We start from the raw sequence: 27,600 nt of genomic DNA, 5'->3' as shown, positions 1-27,600 counted from the left end.
AATAAATAAATAAATAAATAAATAAATAAATAAAATAAAATAAAATAAATAAACAAATAAATAATAAAAAAATTGTTCAATAATTATACAGAGCGAAAATGTATCATTTAAATGTTTTGGGCTATTAATGCTTGGTAAGGTATAATGTAAATATTCACAATAAGTTATAGACATTTTATAAGCCTTTTTCCCCACAGCAATTTGCAGTTTGATTCACGTTGTCATGACGAAGTTATCTAAATGATGAGAAGCGTTCCTATCACAAAGTATACGTGTATGAATTGTTACTATGAAAAGGTGTTCCCTTGGATTCAATAAGACTATGATCTAATTCAACAGGACTAAGACCATGACTCAAAACGACTGTAGCATAGTAGTAGTCTAGGTAATCCCACTAAATCAAAGTGATTTGTATTCGTATTGTATGTCATTTTATTCATTCCATCATATTCATTCAATATAACATACAAACATTGTCCAAAATTAAATATCAAGTTTTACCCGGAACAGCACGTTGCTCAACCAAGAAACAATAACAAGAATAGCTGGTGATAGTTAGCAACAATCGTTCGCTTGCATAGGGAATTCTTTAAAAAGATAAATCAGAACAAACAAGGCACATTAAACAAATAAAGCACTTGCAGGAACTTACATTTTCAATATATTAGTGATAATAAAAATAATGGTCTATGTATTGATTAATGGTGCGTTTGATTATATAAAGACAGCCAACTGAAGATTACTGAAAGTGTTCTTTGCCGTTTATGCATTCATTTCAAAACCTGACAAAAGCAAATTGTGTTAGCGTAAGCAGCAAAATAAAAAGCGACCAAAAAATAAAAGTTTCTTTTGTAAAATAACAAAAATAGCATTTTGCAAAACAAAACGATAAAATTCATTTCTGGTAAATTAAGTTAGCGGTTATATGAGAAAAAAATCTCAAAGGAGACGCACACGTTGGACGACAGAGAATTAGAATTAAACATTTATACTTTTAAAAATATAATTTCACCAACATTTGGTGGAAGCGTTTTACGAGAACGCAGTCAATGCAGTTAAAAATTTCAACTACGTTCTTTGCAAGTTCAAAACACTCTTGATAATTGTAAAATATACCGGATAATAACTATCCATGAAGAAAACGCATAAGATGTCAAAAATTCCGTCCTTCGTAACAAATTATTTTCAGCAGGTACATCAACCCAGTCCTTAGTTATTCAAAACAACGTAGCGGTGATTTTTCAGCCCATTTAATGGAATCACAAGAACCCTTTTCCCGATTTCAAATACAATATTCTGCGGATCTTTCTTGCTCCGGGCCTGCTGTGAAGCTGATCTCCTGCTGCGGAGAAGAGGGGGCGGAACTGGATACTCTACGTCCTCATTCGACGCTGGCTGGGGAGGACTCCGCACCGGGGACGACTGTCGCTTGGGAACTGGATAAGAGGGAAGGTCTTCCACTACTGGCAGTTTCTGAGGAACTCTGCGTTGCGGGACTGGAAAAGGTGTTTCAAGATCGTCTGGCGTTTGTCGTCTTGGGACGGGCGGTTCTGGCTCCTGGTCATTTGTGGGTGGTGAGATGCGTTGTGGAACAGATGACGGCGCTTTTTTTGTGGGTACCTTGGGTGGAGGGGCGGGCGCCTCGGGTTCTGGAACAACCCTGTTAGGAATCGGGCGTTTGGGAACAGGTGCCTCGGGTTCCTGAGGAATTTTGGAGGGGACTTGTCTCTGTGGAACTCTGTAAGGTTCTTCAGGCTGCTGGACGACTCTTGGCGGCGTTGGGACTTTTCTTTGTGGAGCAATGCGGTTGGGAACGGAATTTGGCTCACTTGGGATCTGGCGCTGCGGCACTGGGTAGCTGGGCTCTTCAGGTTCGGGGAGAGCAGGCCTCTTAGAAGGAACTGCAAGTTTAGGCGGCGTGAGCTTGTCTGGTGACCCTGATTTCAGGCGAAGGGGCTGTGGGGCCACCGCCATTGGCTCCAATGGCTCTTCTACGTCGACTGGTACTGGTACTGGGCGACGTTGTTTCTGAACGGGGTAGTTCTGGAGCGGCACGACGTCGGTCGCGATGAAGCGGGGGCCGATGGGCGTCACCATCTGGTTGACATCATTTTGGCTCACGAGCCTTGGTGGAGGCGCTTCACGTGGTATGAGCCAGAAGGTCCGCATATTGGCACACAAGGTAGTGATGAGCTCGCCAGCCTCCTGGCGAAGCTCGGGGTTTTCGTCGATGTCCATGAATTCGGTGCCGAGCTGAAATATTTATGGACAAAAGAGTTATAATGTTAGACTATCATATCGATTCCATGGTATACTTGAAATTACGAATTAATCATTAAGTTAACGAATAAATAAAGTTCAACTGTTAAAATAATTATAGATTTCTGGACACAGTGTTTAAGTACGTTCAGGTCACAGGCCCGTTATTCGTTATTTGCTTTTCACTTTCAAGCAGAAAATCAATTTTATTTGATTTCTTGTTTGGAACACATCTCACCGTCACTAAGTGTTCCTGCATTTCCTCTGCAGTGAGAGACCACTCCGGGTCGAACTCGGTGACGAAACAGACCCCCAACGTCTCATCCTTTATAGCCGTTAAACCCTGGAATAAATATATGTATATTATTATGTGTTCAGTTATTCTGTCCTATTCTTTTATCGATTTATTAAAAGTTCGGTACCTTTTTAATTAAAAATTCAGTACATTGACTATGGTCTAATAAATAGAATACATATTAAATAATAATAATAATAATAAGTTTCAGCGATAATTAATTAAAGTTAAGAAGTTACAAAATCTCAGTTATAAGGTGGGTAAGTTTTACACTGTGAAGTTCAATGATTCGTTAATTCATTTTTTACTATAACAATCTTGAGCTAATTGCAAAATGTTGCCTTCAATTCGGTCGGCCTGAGGAATGGTATCCACAGCAGGTTTTTAATAAAAAAGATAGCATCCTAGAAGTGAAAGTCCATTACCTGTAATTTGTTTAAAAATCGCTCTGTCGTTTCTTTTCTTTTCGTTGTTTACTCAATACATGTACACTCACCCTCTCGCTGTCGTTATTTTAAAATTGTGATTTGGCACAAACGTGCAAGATCATGAAAAAAGGAAACGATATTTCACTTTAGTTTGCTTTAGTAATTTTATATTAGATTCAGGCCATAGAATGAAATTTGTTCGGATATAATTTTGTTTATTCATTTGAGCTAAATATTTCTTGAATCAAAGGCGTCTCCTTTGAAAACCTTAATCCAATGACTATCCTAAATTGGAGAAAATCGCCAATTCAGGAGAACACCGTCCTGGTAGTTGAAATATTTTCCTAAATATAGCCACATGTATCAATGTGAATGTTGACTTTTAAGGCTTGACATTTGGACACATTTCTATCCCGTACTCAATTTAGTATCAGCGTTATAATTAGATCGTTCGTAGTAAAACAAACATCCCTTTTCTGTTACTCGTGTACCCAAGCGTAATGCGCCTTTTCTTGGCTAATCCCCATATTGGTACCACAATAAATAGACCCTTTTGATATTCGTGTGCATTGGGATATCAGATCTTTGCCCAGCTAAACCTTGAACTGCCCATTAACAAGTTTAAGCTTGTATGGAAGCTGAGGGAGCACGTAGAAAAACGATTTGCCTGAAGGTATCCCATTTGTCCTGACGTGATGAAGTTTTAGTCATTATCTTTATTCAGAATTGGAGACACTCATTCCTATGTATCTATCATTAAAAAGGCCTCTTCCGTCGTGTATTGGAAAGTGCGTGTGAATAAAAATTGAAACAAATTTTTATACAGTTACCTGGGGTGGCCCAAAAAGTAGGCGAGGGGACAGCCAATTTGCTTTTATTGACAAAAATTTCTTTTGATATTGAGTAAGTTGGCTGTGAGACTGTCTGCCTCCGTTTGAAACGCATACGTCCAACAGAGGTTACTCCCAAACATATGATAAGGTGGGCGTAAAACTTTTTAAAGCAAATTTTAACATGATGTTACCCTAGCCGGGGTTTTCCCGCCGAATAGAATTTTCCTCGAAAAAACAAAACAATTATCTCCTTCTCGAGAATCATTCAATCCTTCCCTGAACTTGTTTCTTTCACCACTGCAAATGATATAATTAGCTCTGAATGTTTGGCCAAGTATTTAGACTACCATAGTCTTTCTTACATTTCATAAGGAAATATCAAAATAAGGTAATGTTTTTGATGAGATGTATCATTTTAAGAACTGAATTAGAAAAGATCAGTATCTTTGAAAAATATTTCAATATTTGAATAAGATTTTGGAACATTTTCAAACGCGTATGGTATGCCATGAAGACGTTTTGCAGGGAGAGTCCAAAATATTGAAAATCTTCAGTAAAAGTGTATCTCAGTCTTTTTGAAAGGCGTTAATATCTGGGTTCTTCTTTAATGTATATCACATACTTCAAGAAAAAGGCACTGCATATCTTAACATCTCACGATACCCGTCTTAAAAGTGGTTTTATTCTTAGTGAGACTCACAGCGTTCCTGTCGTGCAGCACAACAGCCTGGTCACTTCCAACAGCGTTGATCACTTTAGTGTGGCTATCTGGTAACTTGGCGCTGTCTTCGCGGACTATCTTGGGCGGGCCGAACTTAGGCGGAGCCCAGCGGACCTCGGGTATTTCCGCCTTGTATGGCTGAAAACATTAGACGTTAAACTGTTTGAAAAAAAAAAAAAAAATATATATATATATATATATATATATATATATATATATATATATATATATATATATTGGAATAAAGAGGGAAGGTTTTTGAATTGAAAATTAAAGTAAATTTTGAATAAAAGAAAATGGAGCAAGCTGCAGCTTTACGATAAATATATTTCAGAGGTAACTGAAATAAAAAAACACCCAGCGTTTCATTGGAAGAAACTATTCACATTATTGTAGTAAAGTTCCAATTTATAACGCTCACCTCTTTTAATTGATATAAAAAGTTTACAAAATATATATGAAATTATTTTGTGGACATTAAAGACACATATCACATGACACGCAAAGTATTTTGTCAATTTTTTTCAGAATAAAAACTGAATAAGTAAGCAAAGATCTAAATTTATATTCTAAACTGACAAAAAGTGAGTGAAGATTATGCTTTCTTGACAATTAAATGGCACCATTTTCCTTCCTCACAACCTGGAAATAGCTTACTGCAAACATAGTTATCTAACTTAAACATGATTTATTCCGTGAAATTGCCTTTTAAAGATATGCCTTTTAGAAAGCCTTTCATAAAGAATGACTCTTTTAAAAGCCACTCGCTTTCATACCACTTAAAACATAAACATCCTGTTATTTGTTTTATTTCCAAACACACAGTTTAGTCCAATAATGAAAATAAAAAATGAATGAAAGAAAGAAAGACTGAAGGTTAAAGTAATGGAATAGAAATAAGATATAAAAATATAAGAACAAAACAAATTTAAAATATCGGTTTGACAGTTTTTTCAGTTTGATAAAAAAAATCTTCAAACTAAACAGAAGAGTGCCATTTCAAGTTTTTTTTTTGCCACGGATAAATAATTTTCTCTGTGCTTTCATAATTCATTACCGAGAGATAAAATACAGAAAAATAAACTCACCAGCGGTGAAGCGAAGATCGTAGTGGCCAACATCAGTAAGCCCACACTTAATCTTTGTGCCATCCTCAGTCAGTTTATCTGAAATCTTTGGTTTGGTCAACTTCAACTGCAGCTCTGTTATCTTCACGCCTTCTCCTAACGCCTTACTCAAGTTCTACTAAAACTATCACCGTTACAATCCACCTCTTCTAGATCTCTTTCCCGATAACTGTTTTTCCTCAACCACAGCCTTTGCCAAGTGACGAAAATATTAACAATGTAACACAAGAATTGAGAGACCGGCGTTCCCTTATAGAGCTCCTGTTTCAATAAAACACCCTTGGAGACTCATCAGTCGCCCCCTTCAATTACCTAACCCTATTACTGGTATCGAAAAGTGTAATCAGCGACTGGAGTGGGACTTTTTATATACCCGCTTCCGTTTCGTGATAAATTAGGCTTGGATTAATTCGCGATGAAAGATATCTCAAGTAGTTTATCGTTTCGATGGCGCTGAAATAAACAAATAGTGATTCAACAGCACGTATGTTAGCCAGAGGTCGTCGTGTCACTGAAACCGAGAAGAAAATTTACAAAATTACAAAATGATGGAGGAAATGGGTCTTTGGGCGTTTTTCTACGTTTTTTCTTCATTTATTCATTCATTCATTTATTGTAGCCGAACACAAGATTTCTCCTTCTTTCTTTTGGCTTTCTATTTTTTCTTACCGTAGCACAATCTTTTCAATTTTCGAATTTTCACTTAAATTCACACTTAATTTTTCCTTCCTTCCTTCCTTCCTTCCTTCCTTCCTTCTTTCTTTTAACAACCGTGATTTTGTTTTTGTTTCTCGTATCTTTCTGGCAACCGCTTCACGATGCATTTTTCTTTAGGAGCCAGCAACGGTTTTTATGAACTCATTTCTTGTTTCAATAAAAGACATGTTTTTTTTTGTGTGTGTCCAACATATGTGTAAGTACAAGGTGTGAGAATAATTAGGAAAAGAAGAGAAAGTCGAATGAATGTAAAAATCCCTGAAGCCAACTGTATGTTTTAAGCAATATTGAAGTATTTTTCAACTGTCAGTTAAACTGATTACATGCTCGTTTATAATGCATACTGACAGTCAATGAAAACGCATCAGAAAACTTGTACTTTTTTTTTACCGAGAATCGATTCCAACCATATAAACGAGTACAAATGCACTTGTTTGGTTATAAGAGAGTCACCTTGTTTGACTGAATAATGGGTCATATTTCACACGAAAATAGTTATTTTCTTAATGTTCCAATGGAACTTAAAATATTATTTAATAAATAAATGATGCGTTTTCATTGACTGTCAGTACATATGGGTAGGTTTACGGCCATTTGTTCTTTAAAGGACTTAACTGAACGGTAACACACAATTTTTAAAAAAAATTGGCACCCCTTTGAAACGCACTTTCACGCCATTTCCCTAGTAAGTCACATGGGAATTACACACCAGGCCTTGTTGAGACGTAAGATATTAGGTAGGATAATAGGGACATTTTAATCACATGAACTGCCACCTTGTGCATTCTTTTTGAAATCAAAGTTTTATTCAGCCTACTAACGCAGTGCTGTAAGCTATGACACTAACACTGTTGAATAAATAGGTGTATTTTCAGTACTAGTTTCTTCAAAAAGCACTTTAGCTCTATTGGTACCAAAGTATTTCTTTGCCAAAGAAATGTGTCTGAATCAAGTTCTGACCGTAGAAAATAGAGCGATGACCCATCTCCTTATGCAATTTACTGGTAAACGGGTCATCTTCATCTTAAAAACAAAGAATTTGGACGTTCAAATATCTCAAATATGTCCAAAATGTTGGTGTTTAGAAGTCAAGTGGGCTGCAACAACGTCGTTGGTATTTAAGGAGAGAGATAAAACGTCACTTCATAAGGCATTCCGACACGATCTTCACAGGAGTGGTTGGGCCGTAAGCGTTGCGTAGTCATGACAACCAAAGCAAAACACAATGAATATTTCCGCTAGGCGATTTTCTGGTTTCAAGTTAAAAATGATTTCATTTAGTTTCTTTATTGACACAATACATCTTCAACAGGGAATTCCCTGATGAAGATATTCTGCTAGACATCGAAATATTGGAGGTAAAGCTATTTCAGTATTGTTGACTGAAGATTAATTACTTCATTCTTATATCATAACACAGCCGATGAAATTCTTCTCTGATACAGCTAAATTTTGATACAACGGATATGATCTCACAATATACATGGAGGTTATATAGTTATAAATGCACAATAATGAGAATCATATAAATGTGCTTTAAGCGTGTGTGTTTGAAAAATCATCCCTTTTCTCACCTCCATTTTAACTGAAACTTCTGTTAACAAAAACTTTTCTGACATTAAGTTTCTATTCTTACTTTCAGCTATCCTCCCAGTTAGTGACCCCCTCCCCTTCGCCCTCCTCCTTTTTCAATTTGTTAACTCCTCTGCACGAACCTCCGTCACATATTGGCCCGGCTATCTTAGGGCCCATTACCAATGAAGGTATCGTTCTGCGTAGATCTATCTTACTCAGCGTGGACACTCGCGGAATGCAATCAGATTTACACGCTTCCCCTTGTTTTCAACGAATATACAATCACCAGCTTTTCTCTACTCTACTCAGAAGAAGCAGTGTTAATCTGTTCATCGCGAGAGTCCCCGTGGAGTTGGATCGAACTGCGTAGAACGATCGTTTTATTAGGAACGATCCCCTACACAACCAAAATACCTTCATGCAGAGAAACGCTCTCCTACGACAAGTCCACCGGCACTTGAAACGTCAAATTAGTTGATCTCTATTAGATTAACCAAACGATTTGAACCACTTGATTTTCGACCGGATTAAAGGCAATCGTTACACAACGTCATTAATATCAGATTATACAGTGAATTGAAGGCTGTTGAGATTAAATAGGATTGAATTGGATTCAACTGCCTTTTTTTCTTGTCACGCATATTTTTTTACTTGAGCGTAAAAAACTCTGCCCCTCATGAACGTGCTTATTTTGATTGCTTTAATTCTTTTAAGTCTCAATAATTGCTGACTTATTTCTAAAGCCTTGTAGTTTAAACAGTGCAATCAATACTTGTGTTGAATAATCACATACATTCAAGAGAAATAGCTGAAAGGGCTGAAAGTTTTGTCTAGAATCGATTATGCTGAGACAGTGCCCAGATAATCTGTGCATGGTTTAGTTGCGAAAAAAAAAGCCTTGAAATCACTTCAAATCGTGACTGTGTAGATACCAGTTATGGCTATAAATTCTTCGGCACAACTTGCTCTCAATTCTCTTGAAAAGAAAGTGCATTTGTAACTCATCTATGAAACAGAATTCTATGTGTAGATGAAAGTAGCCATATTATCTCTCACCCAGAATGTGTAAGGATGTCGACCGATTATTTTTGGAAATTTACAAACTTCTCCAAGCGTCACTCCATTAAGCCCCCTTAACACAAGACGGCGACCTTTCTGCACACCGTAGTACCGCCTCATTTTAGAGTAAAGAAGCAACATAATACTTTACTTGCCGACAATTGGCCGATCATTGAGCATTTATTCTGCAAGCAAAGAGATGCTTGTGGCTCCTTTTGACGACCACAGCCGTGCTGGTTTCATGGTCGCACAAAGGACGCAGAAAGGACGCCGTCCAGTGTAAAGGGGAGTTTATTGCTTGCGATATCTATTTCTGCGGTGAAATCCGTTGCTCCTGTCCCTAAAACCCTAAAAAACCTTTCCTGTTTTTGTTGTGATCTCAGTTTTCAGTTTTATAGACATTAACGTGGACCCAGTGTAAGTCGAAATTTTTTTTTAAAAAAGTTAATAAATGTTACACGAGAAATCTGTTGAGCTGTCAGCGGGCTGCACGCGCGATAATTGAGCAAATATTTTTAATGACGAAAGCGTTTCGGGGATTATTTAGGGCTAGGGAAAAGTTGCACGTCTATGACACGACAGACCTCGAAGGTGATTTTATGTCACTGAAAGCGAGATTATTTTTGCTAATTTGTTGTTACTTTTTGTCGAAAACATGTTATGGGCGTGAAGAGGTATTTGGGTGTCCTTTTTTACAGTTGTGCACGCACATTTGTGAAACCAAAGTGGGATTTCAATACAGATAATTTTCCAGTATTGTTTTTGCTTTTCGTTTTTTTCCTGATTCTAATTTCTCGTTTGTATATACATTTTACATGTACTTGATGCTGATTTGCACTGGCAATAGAGTGTAACATTTCCTTTAACTGACAATAGCAAACATAAAATATTCATAACACCATCTGATAGATATGATAGACCCAATGGCAGACAATTCAATCAGTAAAAACTATAAAAACACACAGGATGAGATGGTATTAGATTACAATTACAGTAAATGGATTAATCTTTATTAAGTGCAGTATCAATTTTTAATTTTTGTCAGTGGCGCAATACACGATAAGCAGCGTTTCAGTGTCACAAAAATAGAAGCTTCAGATTAATCTCTCACTGAGGACTTCAGGTGAAGCCAACCGAAACACCAATGACTTAAAAAGAGCTTGCGGACTCGAGGGTAGGCGTTTCAATGCATGCTGTGAAAACATTTCACGTAAAAGATAATGAAGGATCCAAACAGCAGTTAACCATTTGAAGATGGCAACGAAGAAATTTGTAGCCGTCCTTTTGGCAGATTATGCTCTGCTTATGATATGGTTTGGCGCGTCGAATTCTTCATCTTTATTGTTTCGAGTTCAGCCTCAGACGAAATTTATTGAAGATTTAATTCTTCAGACGACATCTTCTATGTCTAAAGGGCACTGCGCACTCCACTGTCTGGGGCATAGAAGCTGCCTAGGGGCATATTACTGCGGTAACACAAAGACTTGTGCTCTTACCAATTTCAACTGTTCCGGCGTTCAGACGGAGTTCCTGGTGAGTGACCCAAACTGCTCCTACATAGAGGCACGCAATCGCTCAGCTTGTCTGGTAAGTTATATTTTATCAGGAATGATCCATAGCGAAACAAAATGTTGCATTTTATCTTAACTCGATCTACACCTAGGATATGTTATTTAATGTTAATAGATATTACCATCAACTGGTAATGAAACATCTTGTTTTTCACGGATGTCTTCAAAAATTTAGTATTTAGGATTTGTTTCATTGCTGATGCCTTTAGAAATAGTCTTGCAAATGTTACTATCCCAAAGTCTGTTAAAACAGAAGATTTGGAAAGAATGAAAAAGTCATAGTAGAAAATATTTTAAAGATTGTAACAGCACTGTAAAAGACATGAGAAATATGCACTTTAAAAAGTACCGCGTGAAAATAACCAAACAAGCACTCAGTCTCGCTTTGACAGGTAGCTTACCATGAAAAGTTTTAGCTAAATATCATCGACTCTGTATACACACTGATATTATTCACGACACCTATGTCAACTGAAATAACGAGCGCGTTCCTTAGAATGTTAATATTGAAGCAATCTACAGGTTTATCTAAAACTATTTATTTATTCGAGAGTGATTTTTGCTGAGTTTGTAGAAGTCTGGTTAAATATAAACAGTTCTGCATCCAGGAATAATTATTTGATGTAAGTTCAATATTGCACGGTATGAAAAAGAGAAAAAAAACCCACGGGACATTCTATAATGATAAGACTCAACCCCTACGTCGCAATAGCTCTACAAGGTCAACCAGGCTAAACAAAGGGGTTTTCCATAGACACTAGATTAAACGTTTCTTGCGTTAACTAATCTAAATAATAGCTATTTTACGATAAAAAATATTTCATAATGTAATTACTATGTTTCAGAAAAGGTGTTTTGACTAAGAGTTTTCATAAAATAATTAAAATAGAAACGAATCGACATTTTTTGCCAAGATATTTTTAACTGTGGTAAAATACTTTGATAATGTTATGAACACAATACAACGTGTTTGAAATGTGTTGAAAAGGTTTTGTGTTTGCTGGAAAAGAGTAAAACTTAATTACGATAAAAAGAGACTTTCACATCTGCTTATTTATATCCTATTATATCCTATTTATATCCTATTATATCCTATTATATGAAGGGCAGTAAACAAGGATATTGGGCCGAAGGGTGACAATATCCTTAAAATGTTCAGGCGGTGCGATAGAATGTATGTAAAGATTGTTTACCTTATTCGTTTTAAAGTACGGAAATAAATATTGCCATGTTATGAAATAATACTGTCACATCAAAAATACATCAAAGTGAATTAATTTGCTAATGCAAGTTGTTGCCTTTACAGCAACCTTTTGTATTCTGAGTGTGTGTGTGTGTGAAAATTGTAATATCGATTTCATAGGAATATCAGTCAACTGAACAGCTATCAGCACCGTTTTACATACTAACAACTATATAAGTGCTGTAATTTGGTGCCAGGAAAATTACTTGAAATGTTAACATCTGACTTGTAAATGTAAATGAATAAATATGTAAATAAGTTTATTAAAAGATGGCAACCAAAAGGTTGAAGTTATACATAAAATGGAGTGAGAAAAGATTTACAAATTAAAATAATGATTTACAGGTATAATATAGGGTATGCGAACAGAACTTAATGAGATAAAAAGGATAAAATAAATGATTAAAATAAATTTTTGCACAGGCATCTGAAAGTTAGTGTAAAAGAGGATGGAGTAATGATAATTAAATGCAATAAAGGCCAAAATAATTTTTAAAAGTAAAAGTTAGACCACTAATGATTTAACAAAGAGAAAGGAATAAAAGTGTTTTTAAAACGTTCAGTTCTAATATTTGGTATGTTAAACTTTGACAGGCTATTTCTTAGTCTCCTGTGTGGATTGCAGGTTAAAAGGTAGTTCAGCTTGTCTGTGTCATTTTGTATTTTTGCAAAGAATGATTTTAATGTAATAAGTTTTGCTTTGGCTAGAGCATCAACATAAGTTAATTCAGGGAAAATGATCCTAAGTGCCCTTGACTGGATGGATTCTATTATTTTACATTGTTCTCCAGTTAATCCAGGGTGCCACACAGGACAACCATATTCAACCACGGTCCGAATTAAACTCTGATATACATGAACAAGATCAGATGATGACAGTTTAGCACGTTTAAGCTGGCACAGAAAAAACAATCGTATGCATGCTTTTTTATAGATAAAATCAACATGTTCAGACCATTTAAGTTTGTTAGTGATAAAAACATCCAACAGTTTGAACTGGGATACTTCACTGACATGAGTTCCTCTAATATTAACTGACTGACATTTTGTCTCTGATTGTGTAAAGTTTACTGTCATAGCTTTTGTTTTGGTAGCATTCAGTCTCATATTGTTTCTTTCTGTCCAGTCAATGATTTCATTTGCGGCCTGTTGTAATCTACTAGAGGCATTAAAGTCGCATAACTCAAACACGGTTGTATCATCCACGAACTTGTAGTCTGGGCAGCTAGCCTTAAGGTCATTTATCATGATAATTAATGAATAATAAGGGGTCCAACAATGTTCCCTGAGGGACGCCACCGTGAATGTGCTGCCAGTCACAGAGTACGTTTTTGTATTTGACTCTTTGAGAGCGACCACAAAGGAAAGATCTTATCCAGATGACAAGGTTGTAAAGTTTACGTAGGAGAATATTGTGATCAACTAGGTCAAAGGACTTTGAGAAGTCAAGGAAAAGAATCCTGAGGAATGACTTGCTTCTATGTGAAGGCCCAAGACCGCTCATCCATAAGTGGATTAGTTCTACTAGGGCATGTGTTGTGGAACTGCCATGCACAACACCGAACTGCGTTCTATCAATAATTACAAAATCCCAAATCCACTTTACTATAAAAGATTCTAGAACCTTGCTGAGAATTGGTGTCAAAGATATAGGTCTGACGTCGCATTCAGTTGACTTAGGTTGTGGCACTTTAGGTAGTGGAACCACATCAGCTGATTTCCAGATTGCAGGAACATGTCCTTCTCGGATAGAGCTGTTGAAAATTGCACATATTGGTCAATATGGAGATGAAGTAATACCTCTATTTAATGAAAATAATAATAAGTGGTCCCAAGACGTTCTTTTACTGGTCAATAAAATACAACACTGAGAATTTGTACATAATCTATTAAACAAAATAGATATTAGTACACATCATAAGATAAAGAATATAATGTAAGAATGCGAGTAGGAGTGGAAGGTAAATAATGTCAATAAGTGATTAATAAAAAGATATAAAAATACTGACATTGGTGACACAGTAAATGCAGTAAGGAGCACATCAATGCTTGTATACTACAGGGTATATTATTTCAGGAATGTGGATGTAAAAATGGTGGGACTTGTATCCAATTAACTGAGGGGTCTGGTAAATGTGCCTGCCCTGTCCCTTACGGCGGATTAAACTGTGAACGTAACCGTAAGTAATATCCAAAAACATACTAGTCGTATTCTAGATAAAGTTTATATTTCCAATAATGGGTTTTAAAGACTCAACGTTTAATATCCCATCAAGCGTTTCCAATAGTGAACTGCGTTGCCATCGATTCGATTGCCATCATTGAATTCGTATTTATGGTATTAATTAGTTTACATATACGTGGGCAATAAAAGACACGTTATATTTTATTATATTAATTACATCAAATTATTTCTATCACTTTTTGTGCTTTAAGTGAGGTGTCCAACGCAATTTGAGGTTACGTTCAGGACAAGTTGCTACAGTTTCAACATGACACTGAAAGGCAACTTCTACCAGGCCAAAGCCCACTGCGAGTCAATGGGAGCGAGGCTTGTCGCCGTTGACGATGAAGAGGAGCACACTTTTATTAGACAATATATTATGACCGACGAAGGTATGGGAAATTTATGATATAACATCATCTGACATCGGTATACTAGTGCGTTTCACAGTGATTTATAACAAAATAGGCGTCAACAACAGTACAGTCGTGGGTAATGGTATGTGTTACCCACAAGTACTTAAACTTTGCAAAGTACTCAATGTTTTCGTTTGCTTATTTTATTGTTATCATCTTGCAATCTACTTAGACAGTGATAGTGTCTCATATAAGTTGGTACCAGTTGTCACAATTAAATTTCTATAGAATCCAAGGCTTTGACGGCCATTTTGGAATTTTTTGACCGATCGTTAAATTTTATCAGAGGGCTACGGCTCTAATTCGACATAGTATGTCAGAAGGTAACCACATGCAAAATTTGGTGCTTTCACAATTTGGCCACATTTCCCCTAAGCCACCCAAATAAATGTCAGTTATTTACCTGCAGCTCGCAGCGCCACCTCCTGGTTTACCGCAACAACAGATGAAGCCTCTGAAGGTACCTGGGTATTGTCCGGATGGGGCGACATTCCAGCACCATTTACTGCATGGGGCCCAGGTATAAAACTCGCATATTTCCATGTGTATTTTCATATTTTAGTTTAATATTTTTGTCTTTAAGTAACTTGAATGGAATGTGTCTGAGGAATTTTCAAAACTATCTTACTTGGTATATACCTTTTGTTTTGTCATGTATTGCCATGCTGTAGTGCTCTTTAATACTGGTAGAAGTAAAAAAATAAAGCGATGCCAAGCAGAAAATGCCAAATTTTTACTGAAAATTGCCGATTCCCATAATTGCTATCGGTTTATTATTGGAATAATGACTTCTTATCGGCTTTAAATTGAAGAAGATTTCAAACATTGTAATTCAAACGAAATGACCTGATGTTGATTTTATTTGCATAAGAAGAATCAATTTTCCACGAGTAATTTCCATTCCAGGTGAACCAAATAACAATAGGGGGAATCAAGACTGTGTACAATACTATAAAGTCACCAAGCTTTTTGATGACATTCAATGCAGTGATAGTATTAACTTTATATGTGAAACAGAAGAAACCTAGACAACGACGCATACTGAAAATATATAGGCCTACAGGATATAATTCGCATGGGAAGGAATCAATATTAGCACAATAATACAATCTTTCTGTGTCTCATTTTATTCGTACCTTATATATTAAAAAACTGTATGGTTGGTGAAGTAAGCTTCTTGTTGACTCCGGCTTACAGACCGACTGAGAGAAAACAAAACAAAAAGGCCAAATAACTCTAGGAATTTTTTCAACGAGCTCTGGTTAAAACATTTCAAATGGATTAGTTGTAGAGAAAATACGGAATCGTCATCATACTTAAACGGCAACATGGATAGTTGTATCATGTTTTACGCTTTCAATATATTTTACGAGATTTCTTCCGATGCTGTTTTTGTTGTCAAATTACCTTATGAGATCAAGGTTTTTTTTTTGCTTCCTGCTGTCAAATTTGCCTACAGATACTTTTTCTAAGGTCAACACTGCTGCTCTCTTCGCCATTTTTCTATGTTACACCGCCCATCTGTAAAGAAGACATTTCTAACCAGATCACTATTTGGCCGCATTCACAATCTCATTCTGCGATTTTAGTTTCCTCTAATTTCACGTGTTTATTGAAATAAAAAATGTACTTTCAATAATTTTTTTGCTTTTTATTCCAAATGGCGTGGTTATCCGTCGTGGTTATTTGCATAAAATTCAGGTCGTGTATCAAAAGACAAAAGAAAATAACAAAAGAAAAACAATAATCTTTAAAAACGGACCAAGCCAGCTCTTACACACACAGAATAAAAAGAATAGACAATGTATTTACCCTCAAATTGTAATGTGATTTCTACCGTTTCTTGTAACCCGCACATGTAAAATATGGCGGAACCATACCGCTACATTATTTGTGATGTTTATATTGTTGGGACTAAATTTCCAGAAATCGTCAGACACAGTTATATAACTGATCGACTGGACAAATGCCGCATTAGTTTTTTGTAGACGTTATCTCCAACACAGCCCCAAATCCGGTAAATGCACTGCATGGATATATCTGGGCCGTCCTATGCTCCAATATCCTTCATGTGGGATCCATTCCTACCGCCATATGTTAAGTAACTTGCACATGTTTGGGTGGAAAACAAACCAGTTTACCAATTCAAGGGTTATAAATATAAATTCAGACACAGATGTTCTCATTAACACCCTAAACCCATTGAATATAACACATTAACAATATTAATACATGTAACGCCGTGAAACGAAAGAAATCCACATTCTTAATATATTTGAGGACACTATTTCAGATGCATATAGTGGCTTCTAGTGATTTCTTATTTGAGGCACAGAATTCGACTTCACACACCGACTGATCGTGAATGTGGTAGGGGAGATTAAAACAAGAAATCTGGTTGAGACAACGCAATCAAATATCGACATCAAAGGCTCTACTGTACGGTGATAAGGGGTTGGCGGTGTAACCTGTACTACAGGTTGTAGTACAGTGCCGCTGGAATCTAACCTTACCAATAGGCCGCATGGACTCCTACCCCTGCACCGCATGGTCGGACAATAGAGCATGCACGATAATTACAGGGTAGGAGCATTGGCAATAATCCTTTTCGAACAATCAAATCAGTCGGTCCAACGAACACACTCGGCTCCTAAAATGACTCACGTCAGTTTTCTTTTGTCGCTAATGGAAAGAAATTGCTATCGACATGAGCAAACAATAGACGTAACGCCCTGTTTGACGTGTGTGTGTGTGTGTGTGTGTGTGTGTGTGTGTGTCACAGGCCAGAACCCAATGTAATCTACTTTCTAAATGACCCACACTACAACCCAATTAGGACTTGGCCCAGAGCACATCCCAATGGGGTCTTTGGATTGTTAACAGCATAATGAACATGTTAATTGGCCAAGTAATTTACGAGTGAGCTGCCTACCACAGCAAATTGATCTGTAGGCAAGCGCCATACCCTATAAAGTAAAAACAGATCAGCCGAAGTCTCCTTTTCACGTTTTTCTCCCATTCTACAACGATCTGTTGACAACTGACAGGTGTTAGCAATATGTTAGAGCAGTGGGAAGATAGTGGCCATGATTTGAATTTGATTAAAACTGTTAAAAGTATATTTTGAAGGTATTTCTAGCCTTCGGCAGTTTCCGTTAAACTTCGACATGTGTACTGGTATTATATATTGACATCACAAAGCAGGTTTTGCTGGCCGGGTGGTAACGTCCTGGGCTAATCGTCATTGGTACGATTTCCACTCAGTCCCGTTATTTTCTTATATATTTTTTTAATTATCATTATTATTATTAATAATAAGGGCAAGTGTGGAAATAAGACTTTCACACAGATTATATTACATAAAAAAGATTCTACAAATCATGTATACCAATCTCTTATCATGGTTCAGTGATTGATGTAACGGGAATCAGCTAGTAGACAGTAACGTGGCTCCTCCGCAAGACAATATTTTACATCAAATGAAGTAATAAATGTTAAATGAGAAATCTGCAGAGGTAGTTAGTCATAAGCGGTTTGCACGCACGATAATAAAGCAAATATTTTTTAATGACGAAAGCGTTTCAGGGATTATTTAGGGCCAGGAGAAAGACACACGTCTATGAGACGATAGATCTCGAAGGTGATTTTATGTCACTGAAAGTCAGATTATTTTTTGCTAATATGTTATTTCTATTTTTGTAAACATATTATAATAGGTGGGAAGAGGTATTAGGGGGTCCTTTTTAAGCAATAGAATTTTATCACAGATAAATTTTCAGTATTGCTTCTTTCCTTTCGTTTTTTCTAATTCTAATTTTTCGTATATACATTTCACTTGATACTGATTTGCACTGGTTTAATATTCTCCTGTAACTGACAGTAACAAACATCAAATTTTCAAAACCCCATCTGTTTGAAATGATTAATCTCAGTAAACTCAATCAATCAAAACTACAATTAACACACAAGAAAGATGATTTCATATTACAATTACAGTGAATGGTTTAATCTTTACTAAGTGCCATATCAATTTTTAATTTTTGTCAGTGGCACAGTACACAATAAACAGCGTTTCAGTGTTACAAAAAAAAAGGACGCTTCAGATTAATCTCTCACTGAGGAAGTCAGGTGAAGCCAACCAAAACACTAATAACTGAAAACGAGCTTGCAGTCTGCAGCGGTTGGTGTAACAATAGATGCTGTGAACACATTTCACGTGAGAGATATTGAAGAATTCAAAAAGTAGCTTGGAGATGTCAACGAAGAATATAGTGACTGTCCTTTTGTCAGAATGTGCTCTACTTATGATATGGTTTGGCGTGTCGAATTCTTCATCTTTATGGTTTCGGGTTCAGCCTCAGACGAAATTTATTGAAAATTTGATTCTTCAGACGACATGTTCTTTGTCTAAAGAGGAGTGCGCACTCCACTGTCTGGGGCATACAAGCTGCCTAGGTGCATATTACTGCGGTAATACAAAGACTTGTGCTCTTACCAATTTCAACTGTTCCGACGTTCAGGCGGAGTTCCTGTTGAGTGACCCGAACTGCTCCTACTTAGAGGCATGCAGTCGCACAGTATCTTGTCTGGTAAGTTATATTTTATCAGTTAAAAGGATCCATGTCGAGACAAAAAGTTGCATTTTATCTTAATTCAATCTACGCCTTGTGTAGAACATGAGATAACGTATTATCCTCTGGTAACGAAATATTATTATAACTGTTTTTCACGGATCTCTTTGAGATTTTAGCTGCAGTGTTTTTATCATCGCTGATGCCATTAGAAACAGTTAAGTCATGCAAATGTTAACTATACCAATGTATTTAAAAACAGAAAACTTAAAAAGATTGAAAATAGTCAAACTAAAATAACGAAATTATGTGGAATTAAAAATTAAAAAATGGTTGATCCATCTCTGCACTTAATCCATGTTTAATACCAGTTTTAATGAAATGATTTTGCTAGTTAATCATTTAAGCCAGTTAAGTTTGTAAGTCCAATATGCACATTTTGGAAAGCAGAAAAACGTAAATACAAAAACTGTTTTGCTTTGTTCTCAAAATAATCGTATAGAAAACATGAAAGGAAAGTGATCTTCTATGGTCAACGGCATTATTTCTATTTTAGCCGTTATGGTCTCTGCAGAAATGATTGGACCAGCAAAGGCACTTTGAACGTTTTGTGAATACTTTAGAAAATGTTTTTAAATGTTTAAGATAACGTTTTAAAAATGTAAAAGACATGTTTATTTTTAAAGATTTTTTTTTTAAAAGACATCAGAAATATGCACTTTGAAAAGTACCTCGTCAAAATAACAGTGATAACAAGCACTTGGTCTCGAAGACGACAGCTTTGAAAGGTAGCTTACCACAAAAAGGGTTAAGCTCAATATCATAGACTGTGTATACACATATATATTATTCACGACAACTATGCCAACTGAAATCACGAGCGAGTTCCTTAGAATGTTAAAATTAAAACAAAAGCCACGCAATCCACAAGTTTATCTAAAACACTAGCAATTTGCTTGAAAGTAATTTTTGCAGAGTTCCAAAAAATCTGGTGCAATGTGAACAGTTGGCATACAGGAACGACCCTTTAAAATAAATGTAAGATTGCACGGTATCAACTAGAGAAAAACACCAAAGGATCTTCATTAACAATGATAAAGACCTACACCTGCGTCGCAACAGCACCATACGTTGCACTGGCTGAACAAAGTTTTTTTTCCCACAGAAACTTAATTACACGTTTCTTGCACAAGATCTCTCTCTCAAGTGCCTTGTCCCATTAGGACGTTGGCGATCATGGACTTCCACCTCTTCCTGTCCTTTGTGGTCTTCAACAGGTCTAGCTCCGCTTTTCCTGTCCATCTTCTTATGCTTGCTGTGTATGTTAATCTTTGCCTGCCCCTGCTTCGCTTTCCATTGATCTTACCTGTCACACTAAGATGTTCCAGCTCTTCCTTCCGCGTTACGTGTCCCAAAAATTCCAACTGTCTCTTTCGTTTGCTTTTTAGAAGGAAACGCTTTGTTCCTGCTCTCTCCAACACTTCCTGATTTGTCATTCTCTCTGTCCAAGATATTCTCATCATTTTCCTGAGAAACCACATCTCTGCCGCTTCTATTCGTTGTTCTATACCTTGGGATGTAGTTCAGCATTCGCTCCCATAAGTGAGAATGGAAAACACTTAACAATTCAACATTCTGATCTTTGTCGTCATAGAAATTTTGTTGTTCTTTATTATGCTGCCCAGTTTTTCAAATGCAGCTTTTGCCATTCCAATACGTCTTCTAATTTCTTGGTCACATTTGCCATCTTCAGTTATCATGCTGCCAAGATAGTTGAATTTCTGTACATGTTTTATTAGGATGTTGTTAATCAATATCTTACAATGTTTAGCTGTTCTTTGTTTGCTGATTACCATACATTCTATCTTCTTACTGTTGATGGTGAGCCCTTTCTTTTTGCTGGATTCAACCACTTTGTCTAGTATCTCTTGTAACTTTTGTTCTGACTCAGCAATCAGGACCGTATCATCAGCATATCTCAAGTTGTTAATGTTTTTTCCTCCGACATGAATTCCCTCTAATGGTGTTATTTCTCGAATAATAATCTCACTGTAAAGGTTGAACAGGTCGGGGCTAAGCACACATCATTGCACAAGATAATCTATAAAAATAGCTATTTTTATAATTAGAAAACCTTATGTTATTACTATGTTTCAGAAAAAGTCGTTTTGACTAAATGTTTTCATAATGCCATTAAAGTATGAAGGAATTGACATTTTGACCAAGATATTTCAGAATGCAATAAAATATTTTTATAATATTTAAAACACAAGACCTGTGAGGTGTAGCCTAATTGGTAAATTATTAAATGCTATCGATGTATTTTTTTGTGAATTTGCCATTATGTCATTTTTATTCAAGCAAATACTACCATTTCACCATATTTTCTAAAAGCCTGGGATGTAATCTTGCCTGTGACATATTTACTGTGTGTTTTGTGTATCCAAGGCGACTTAATGCTGATTTTTCACTGGTTATATTCTGTGCCCCTTCCCTGAAACTGACAAGAGCAAACAAATTTTCTCAACGCAATTAAACTAGCGAAAGTAAAGATAATCAATCAAACAACTAATTAATAAAATACTGACAATGGTGTCAAAGATAATACAGGAAGGACCACAGCAATGCTTGTAGGGCTTTGTACTATATTATTTCAGGAATGTGGATGTAAAAATGGCGGGACTTGTGTCCAAGTAACTGAGGATTCCGGTAAATGTGTCTGCCCTGACCCCTACGGGGGGTTAAACTGTGAACGTAACCGTAAGTAATATCCAAAAACATACAGGTCATATTCAAGATAAACATTATATTTCCACTGGTGGCTTTTAAAGACTTAACGTTTAATATCCCATCAAGCGTTTCCAAAAGTGAACCACGTTGCCATCATTGCCTTCGTATTTATATATATAGTGTTAATCAGTTTACATATATACTTGGGTAATAAAATACATGTTAAATTTCTTATATTAATTATATCAAATGATTTCTATCACTTTTTGTGCTTCAAGAGACGTGTCCACCGCAGTTTGAGGTTACGTTCAGGACAGGTTGCTACAGTTTCAACACGACACTGAAAGGCAACTTTTACCAGGCCAAAGCCCACTGCGAGTCAATGGGAGCGAGGCTTGTTGCCGTTGACGATGAAGAGGAGCACACTTTTATTAGACAATATATTATGGCCGACGAAGGTTAGGAAAATTTATGATATTACATCATCTGACATCGGTATACTAGTGCGTTTTACAGTGATTTATAACAAAAAAGGCCTCAACAAGTACTTAAACTTTGAAAATTACTCAATGTTTTCGTTGGCTTTGTATATTGTTATCATCTTGCAATCTACTTAGACAGTAATAGTGTCTCTTATAGGTTGGTACCAATTGTCACAATTAAATTTCTATATAATTCAATACATTGGCGGCCATTTTGGATTTTTTGACTATCGGTAAATTTTGTAGGGCTCTAATTCGACATAGTATGTCAAAAGGTAACCAAATGCAAAATTTGGTGCTTTTATCCGTCGTGTCAATTTTTTACCTTCAGCACGCAGCGCCAACTCTTGGTGGACCTCGGTAACAGATGCAGCCTCCGAAGGTACCTGGGTATTGTCCGGATTGGGCGACATTCCAGCACCGTTTACTGCATGGGGCCCAGGTATATAACTCACATATTTCCATGTGTATTTTCATATTTTATTTATAACACTTTTTCTTAAAGAACGTGAACGGAATTTGTCTGAAATACTTTTAAGACTACCTTACTGGGCATATACTTTCGTTGTCATGCATTGCCAAGCTGAAGTGCTCTTAAACAGAAGTCAAAATAAAGCGATGATGCCGATCAGAAAATGCCACATTTGAACTCATATTTGATGTTGGTTTATTTTTCATTTATATATATTAAATTAAAGGAAGTTTAAAACGATGTTACTCAAACGAAATGTCCTTATGGTAATTTTATTTGCAGAATAAGAAGAATCAATTTCCCACGAGTAATTTCCATTCCAGGTGAACCAAATAGCGAATGGGGCAATCAAGACTGTGTACAATACCATCATCTCACGAAGCTTTTTGATGACGTGTACTGCAGTCATACAATTAACTTTATATGCGAAACAGAAGCGACCTAGAAAACGACGCATACTGGAAAAATATATACAGGATGCAATTCGTATGAGAACCAATATTAGCACAATAATACGATCTTTCTGGATCTCATTTTAATCATACCTTCTATATTTAAAAACTATATGGTTAGTTAATTATACTTCTTGTTGCCTATGGTTTGTTGACCACGGCTTATGCCCCTATTTTACACAGACCACGAATCCCACGAATCGCCAAGAATTGACAAATTTCAGGATTCGTGAGGATTCGCGAGATTTTGCAAATTTTCTGGCTAATTTGACATGCTCTAGGCCTACAATTCAGGGGCCGTTTCACGAAGCAGTAGTTAGTTAGAACAGAAAAGCTTCGTGAGATGATGGTATTGTACACAGTCTTGATTGCCCCATTAGTTAGAACAACTAACTACTGAACTATCTCACTAACGAGAAAACTGAAGGGTGTTTCACGAAGCAGTCGTTAACTCATCGCTAAGTTCAGTCGTAAAGTTCGGTCGTTAGTTCTCGCGTTACTCACCGTAGTCTTGAAACCGTCTGCCGGAAGTGGAGCTCTTGCGTAAAAGTGTCACGAAAGCACTAACTCTCCAATTTTTGGTGGCTGGAAATGCATAAGAACGTCTGCTTTGAGGTCGTTGTAAAGGATCTCCACCACCTTTTTGCCGCTCTTTTTGTCACAGCTAGGCGCAATCTCTCGTAAATTGCATCATCGTGTGTATATTCTAATATATTCTGCCTTTCATGAAAACGTCGTAGTCTACGTTGCCGTCTGGCGAATAGCAAGAAAGGATACAAAGACAAACGACAGACAACGGTAACTAAGCAACCTTTTTATTTCACTCATTACGCATGCGTACGATTAAACTCTAGAGTTAGCGACTGGTCTGACCAATCGTTAAATATCCAAGGTAACAACGAGACAATAACTAGCGAGAGAACGAGCGATTGCTTCGTGAAACGGCACTCATAACTAGCGAGAGGCTAACGACCGATCGCTAACTAACTACCGCTTCGTGAAACCGGCCCCAGTTACGATACAGGTGCGATAGTGTTATGAATATTCGTGGGATTCGGCTGGAATCGCACGAATATTGTCAAAAAATTCACTAAGATTTTTTGGAATCGGGAGTTCGTGACCAAAATTTTGAAAAGCTCTCGATTGATCAAGAATTGCAAGAACTGACTACGATTATATACGAATCTGTTAAGTAGACTACTTCACGAACTGATTTCGATTCAACCACGAATCCTGAAATTTGTCAATTCCTGGCGATTCGTAGGATTCGTGGTCTGTGTGAAATAGGGGCATCAAAGTATTTGCCACGAATTCCTGTTGGTCTACCCTAGGTTCTAGATTCCGGTATTGCCAGCTCGATCTTGATTTCATATATAACCCATATCGCAATACCAGGGTCTAGTGCACAGCGGCCACGTTAGGCTCCCGTCAATCAAACAGAACTGCTCCGCAGTGAATGTGCAGTTGAATGTCATCAGACCAAAATGAAACGTAAAATAGATTTAATTCTGCTTTATTCAATTTTATTTGCTGTATTTAAGATATGTTAAATGAGAAATAAATAATATGTTCCTAAAAGAAAAAGGTATATCCAATGTTTTTGTATTTTTGCTTATAAAAGAACATTTAGTCCTGAGATAATAGACACAATACACGTCCTTGCCGTTTTGTGCCAAGTTTGTCAGCTACGCTGGATGCCCGATACCACTATAAGGGTGAGCAACGGCTACACCAAAATCAATTTTTAAAGCAGAATGTTGCTTGTATTGTGACACTGACCTTCGACTGCAAGATATTTTCAATTCAAACTTCTAAATTCGCGTCAGACACTTTGATTCTTGTCTCGTCTGCACGAGATAAGGTCAGCTCCAGGCGGCTAAACCTGTGACGTACGAGACTTATGACTTCCAAATATGGATCCAGGCGGACACAGCTGTGACGCGTGACTTCCAAATATGGAAGCGCCCCAGGCAAAAATTTGAAGAAGAACGCCCTCAGATTGTCGCTGTTCGTCAGAGCTGGTGAAAGTGAGTCCAAGGTATATTAAATATTAAACAAACTAACTTTCACGTTGCTCTGACACTCAGGGTATGTTGGTCAAGAATTGCTAGAACTGACTACGAATATATACGAATCTGTTAAGAACTTCACGAACTGATTACGATTCCACCACGAATCCTGAAATTTGTCAATTCCTGGCGATTCGTGGGATTCGTGGTCTGTGTGAAATAGGGGCATTACAGATTGACTGTCCGTAAGAGAAAACAAAACGGAAAAATAACTCTAGGGGATTTTTTCCAACGAGCCCTGGCATCCCCAGAAATGCACTGCATGACGCCACACTTAGCCAACTGCGCATGCGTGTACTTTTAATGAGTTGCTAGATTGCCATAGGAAAATGAATGGGTTCACGATTCGTGGGTAATTCGTGATAACTGACAAACTAACGACCTGATGCCGATAGACAGCAACGCTGTGCTATGCTTCAAGCAACTCCTCACCAAATATCGCTAGGTTTTTAGAAAAAATTCTGTTGTACACACGTACTAAGAAGTTTGCCGTGTATTGCCTAGCCTACCCTCAGCAAAACGCACATATTTTCAGAAATAGTGATTTTAGACGGTTGATTCACTCAGAAACAAAGGCAAACTCATTCGTTGCCGATAGCACCAGCAGATAGCACCACCATACAGAGTGTGATTAAAAACTTTCATGGCAATTGAAGAACTTTTACCACTGTACAATGGAGTCCAAAAAAAGCACTTGGCACAAATGTGAAACCGCCCAGTGCAAGGCCAAGAATTCAATCAGTATTTCAATCATATTATCAGATTCTACATAAATTGACTGACAATATCGCTACTCAGTATTTAACTAATCTCTTAATCCAAAATTCCTATCATCATTTAATAATAATGCAAAATTCTTCTTTCAGATTGCTATTTCTTTTAAATTTTAATGCTGCAACTGTTCCAAAATAATCTTGTAGTAAAGGAAAAATGCAAATGAGAAGTGGAAGACCAGTTTTACCCACATTATTCAATTTTTTGAATATAAAAAGAATAAGATCACGATTTAACCAATTAAAATAATATTTCATGAACTCTTTCATGAATAACATATTAAACAAAATTAAAGTTATAAATTAGTGGTAATGGCTTATTCCGGAATATATGACCTCTGCACATCATCAGTACCTGACTTGGTACAGTATAGTTACTACTTGGATACAGAGTTAGATTTAATAATGTAACAATAACAACAATATATATTACAATAAACTTCTCTGCACATGTCAGACGCTTGTTACCATGAACTAACACTACTTGACAATGGGCTGAGCACTTATAACAGAGTGTGTGTGTGCGATGCCATTGTTGTGCTGTGATTGGCTAGTTGAGTCACGTGAAGCCCTACTGTAGCGCCCTGGCGTATGGCCTGAATGCTGCGCATTTCTGGCCATGGGTAAAACATTTCAATTGAATTAGTTGTAGAGAAAATACGGAATCGTCATCATACTTAAATGGCAACATGGATAGTTGTATCATGTTTTACGCTTTCAAGATAATTAATAAGATTTCTTCCGATGCTGTTATTGTTGTCAATTTAGCTTATGAGATCAACATTTTTATGGTGCCTGCTGTCAAATTTGCCTAGGATACTTTTTCTAACGTCAACACTGCTGCTCTCTCCGTCATTTTCTTATGTTACACCGTCCATTTGTAATGAAGACATTTCTAACCGGATTGCTCTTTTAGATGACTACATGCACCGTTACATAAATGGAATTCTATGGTTTTGTATACAAATGCACATTTCTTTTAATCGTCTCATGCATGCAAATAATAAGAATTGTAATTGTTTCTCTTAGGCAAAAATCCAATGTTTGTGGCTGCCGTAAGACTATATATAAGACTATATTAAGACTAAATAAAACCTAGGATTACAAACATTGGCTGTCTGAACAGGTACTAATATACGTGACGTACTGGTATCTTATGCTTGTGCGCTTCCAGTACTACATGTCGTGTACGTTTTCATTAAATTTCGTCAGGAAGAAATTTTGCTTCCATTTAGTCTGTCAGATATTTAGATGCGTGGAATGCATTAATAAGCTAATATATTTGCATCATCCATTGTGTCCCGAGTAATTTTTTATTTACACTTTATCTGGTATAGTTGTTGGTCATCGTACATGACTGCTGGATCCTGTTCAGCAACCGGATGGTATATTTTTTCCTGTTTGGATGTGGTGTGATGTTGTCGTCTGTCGGAATATCTCTAAAATCCTGTATGAAATGTACATATTATGACGTTTATGATATAGCATATATTTTCAGCGATACCCAGAGCATTATCCTCATTCTGCGATTTTAAATTCCTCTAATTTTTACGTGTTTATTAGAAATAAAGTAATGTATATGC

At 36.7% G+C, this 27,600-nt stretch overlaps 3 protein-coding genes across 3 annotated transcripts; 2 read left to right on the top strand and 1 right to left on the bottom strand.

Annotated features, from left to right (window-relative positions):
• Positions 1–405: 405 nt before the first annotated feature.
• Positions 406–6,021, bottom strand: LOC147759663 (uncharacterized). The gene is made up of 4 exons (XM_086997647.1): positions 5,625–6,021; positions 4,516–4,674; positions 2,498–2,602; positions 406–2,253 (listed from the first exon to the last, which is right to left on the bottom strand). Exons 1-4 carry the CDS (start codon positions 5,685–5,687, stop codon positions 1,210–1,212), a joined length of 1,371 nt encoding a protein of 456 aa, XP_086853773.1. The 5' UTR covers positions 5,688–6,021; the 3' UTR covers positions 406–1,209.
• Positions 6,022–10,127: 4,106 nt separating this feature from the next.
• On the top strand, positions 10,128–16,098 carry LOC106177975 (brevican core protein). Its single transcript, XM_013560934.2, has 5 exons — positions 10,128–10,601; positions 13,906–14,008; positions 14,265–14,444; positions 14,878–14,988; positions 15,375–16,098. The coding sequence occupies exons 1-5, from the start codon at positions 10,269–10,271 to the stop codon at positions 15,494–15,496; spliced, it is 849 nt and encodes a 282-aa protein (XP_013416388.1). The 5' UTR covers positions 10,128–10,268; the 3' UTR covers positions 15,497–16,098.
• Positions 16,099–18,695: 2,597 nt separating this feature from the next.
• On the top strand, positions 18,696–22,232 carry LOC147759662 (brevican core protein-like). The gene is made up of 3 exons (XM_086998202.1): positions 18,696–19,057; positions 21,697–21,799; positions 22,048–22,232. Exons 1-3 carry the CDS (start codon positions 18,722–18,724, stop codon positions 22,230–22,232), a joined length of 624 nt encoding a protein of 207 aa, XP_086854328.1. The 5' UTR covers positions 18,696–18,721.
• Positions 22,233–27,600: the final 5,368 nt, after the last annotated feature.

This window comes from Lingula anatina, chromosome 10, assembly GCF_051362555.1.
Source record: "Lingula anatina isolate TDL-2025a chromosome 10, LinAna3.0, whole genome shotgun sequence".
NCBI lineage: Eukaryota > Metazoa > Brachiopoda > Lingulata > Lingulida > Lingulidae > Lingula > Lingula anatina.
The sequence above is the reverse complement of the archived record's forward strand: the minus strand, read 5'-3'. Positions and strand labels throughout refer to the sequence as shown.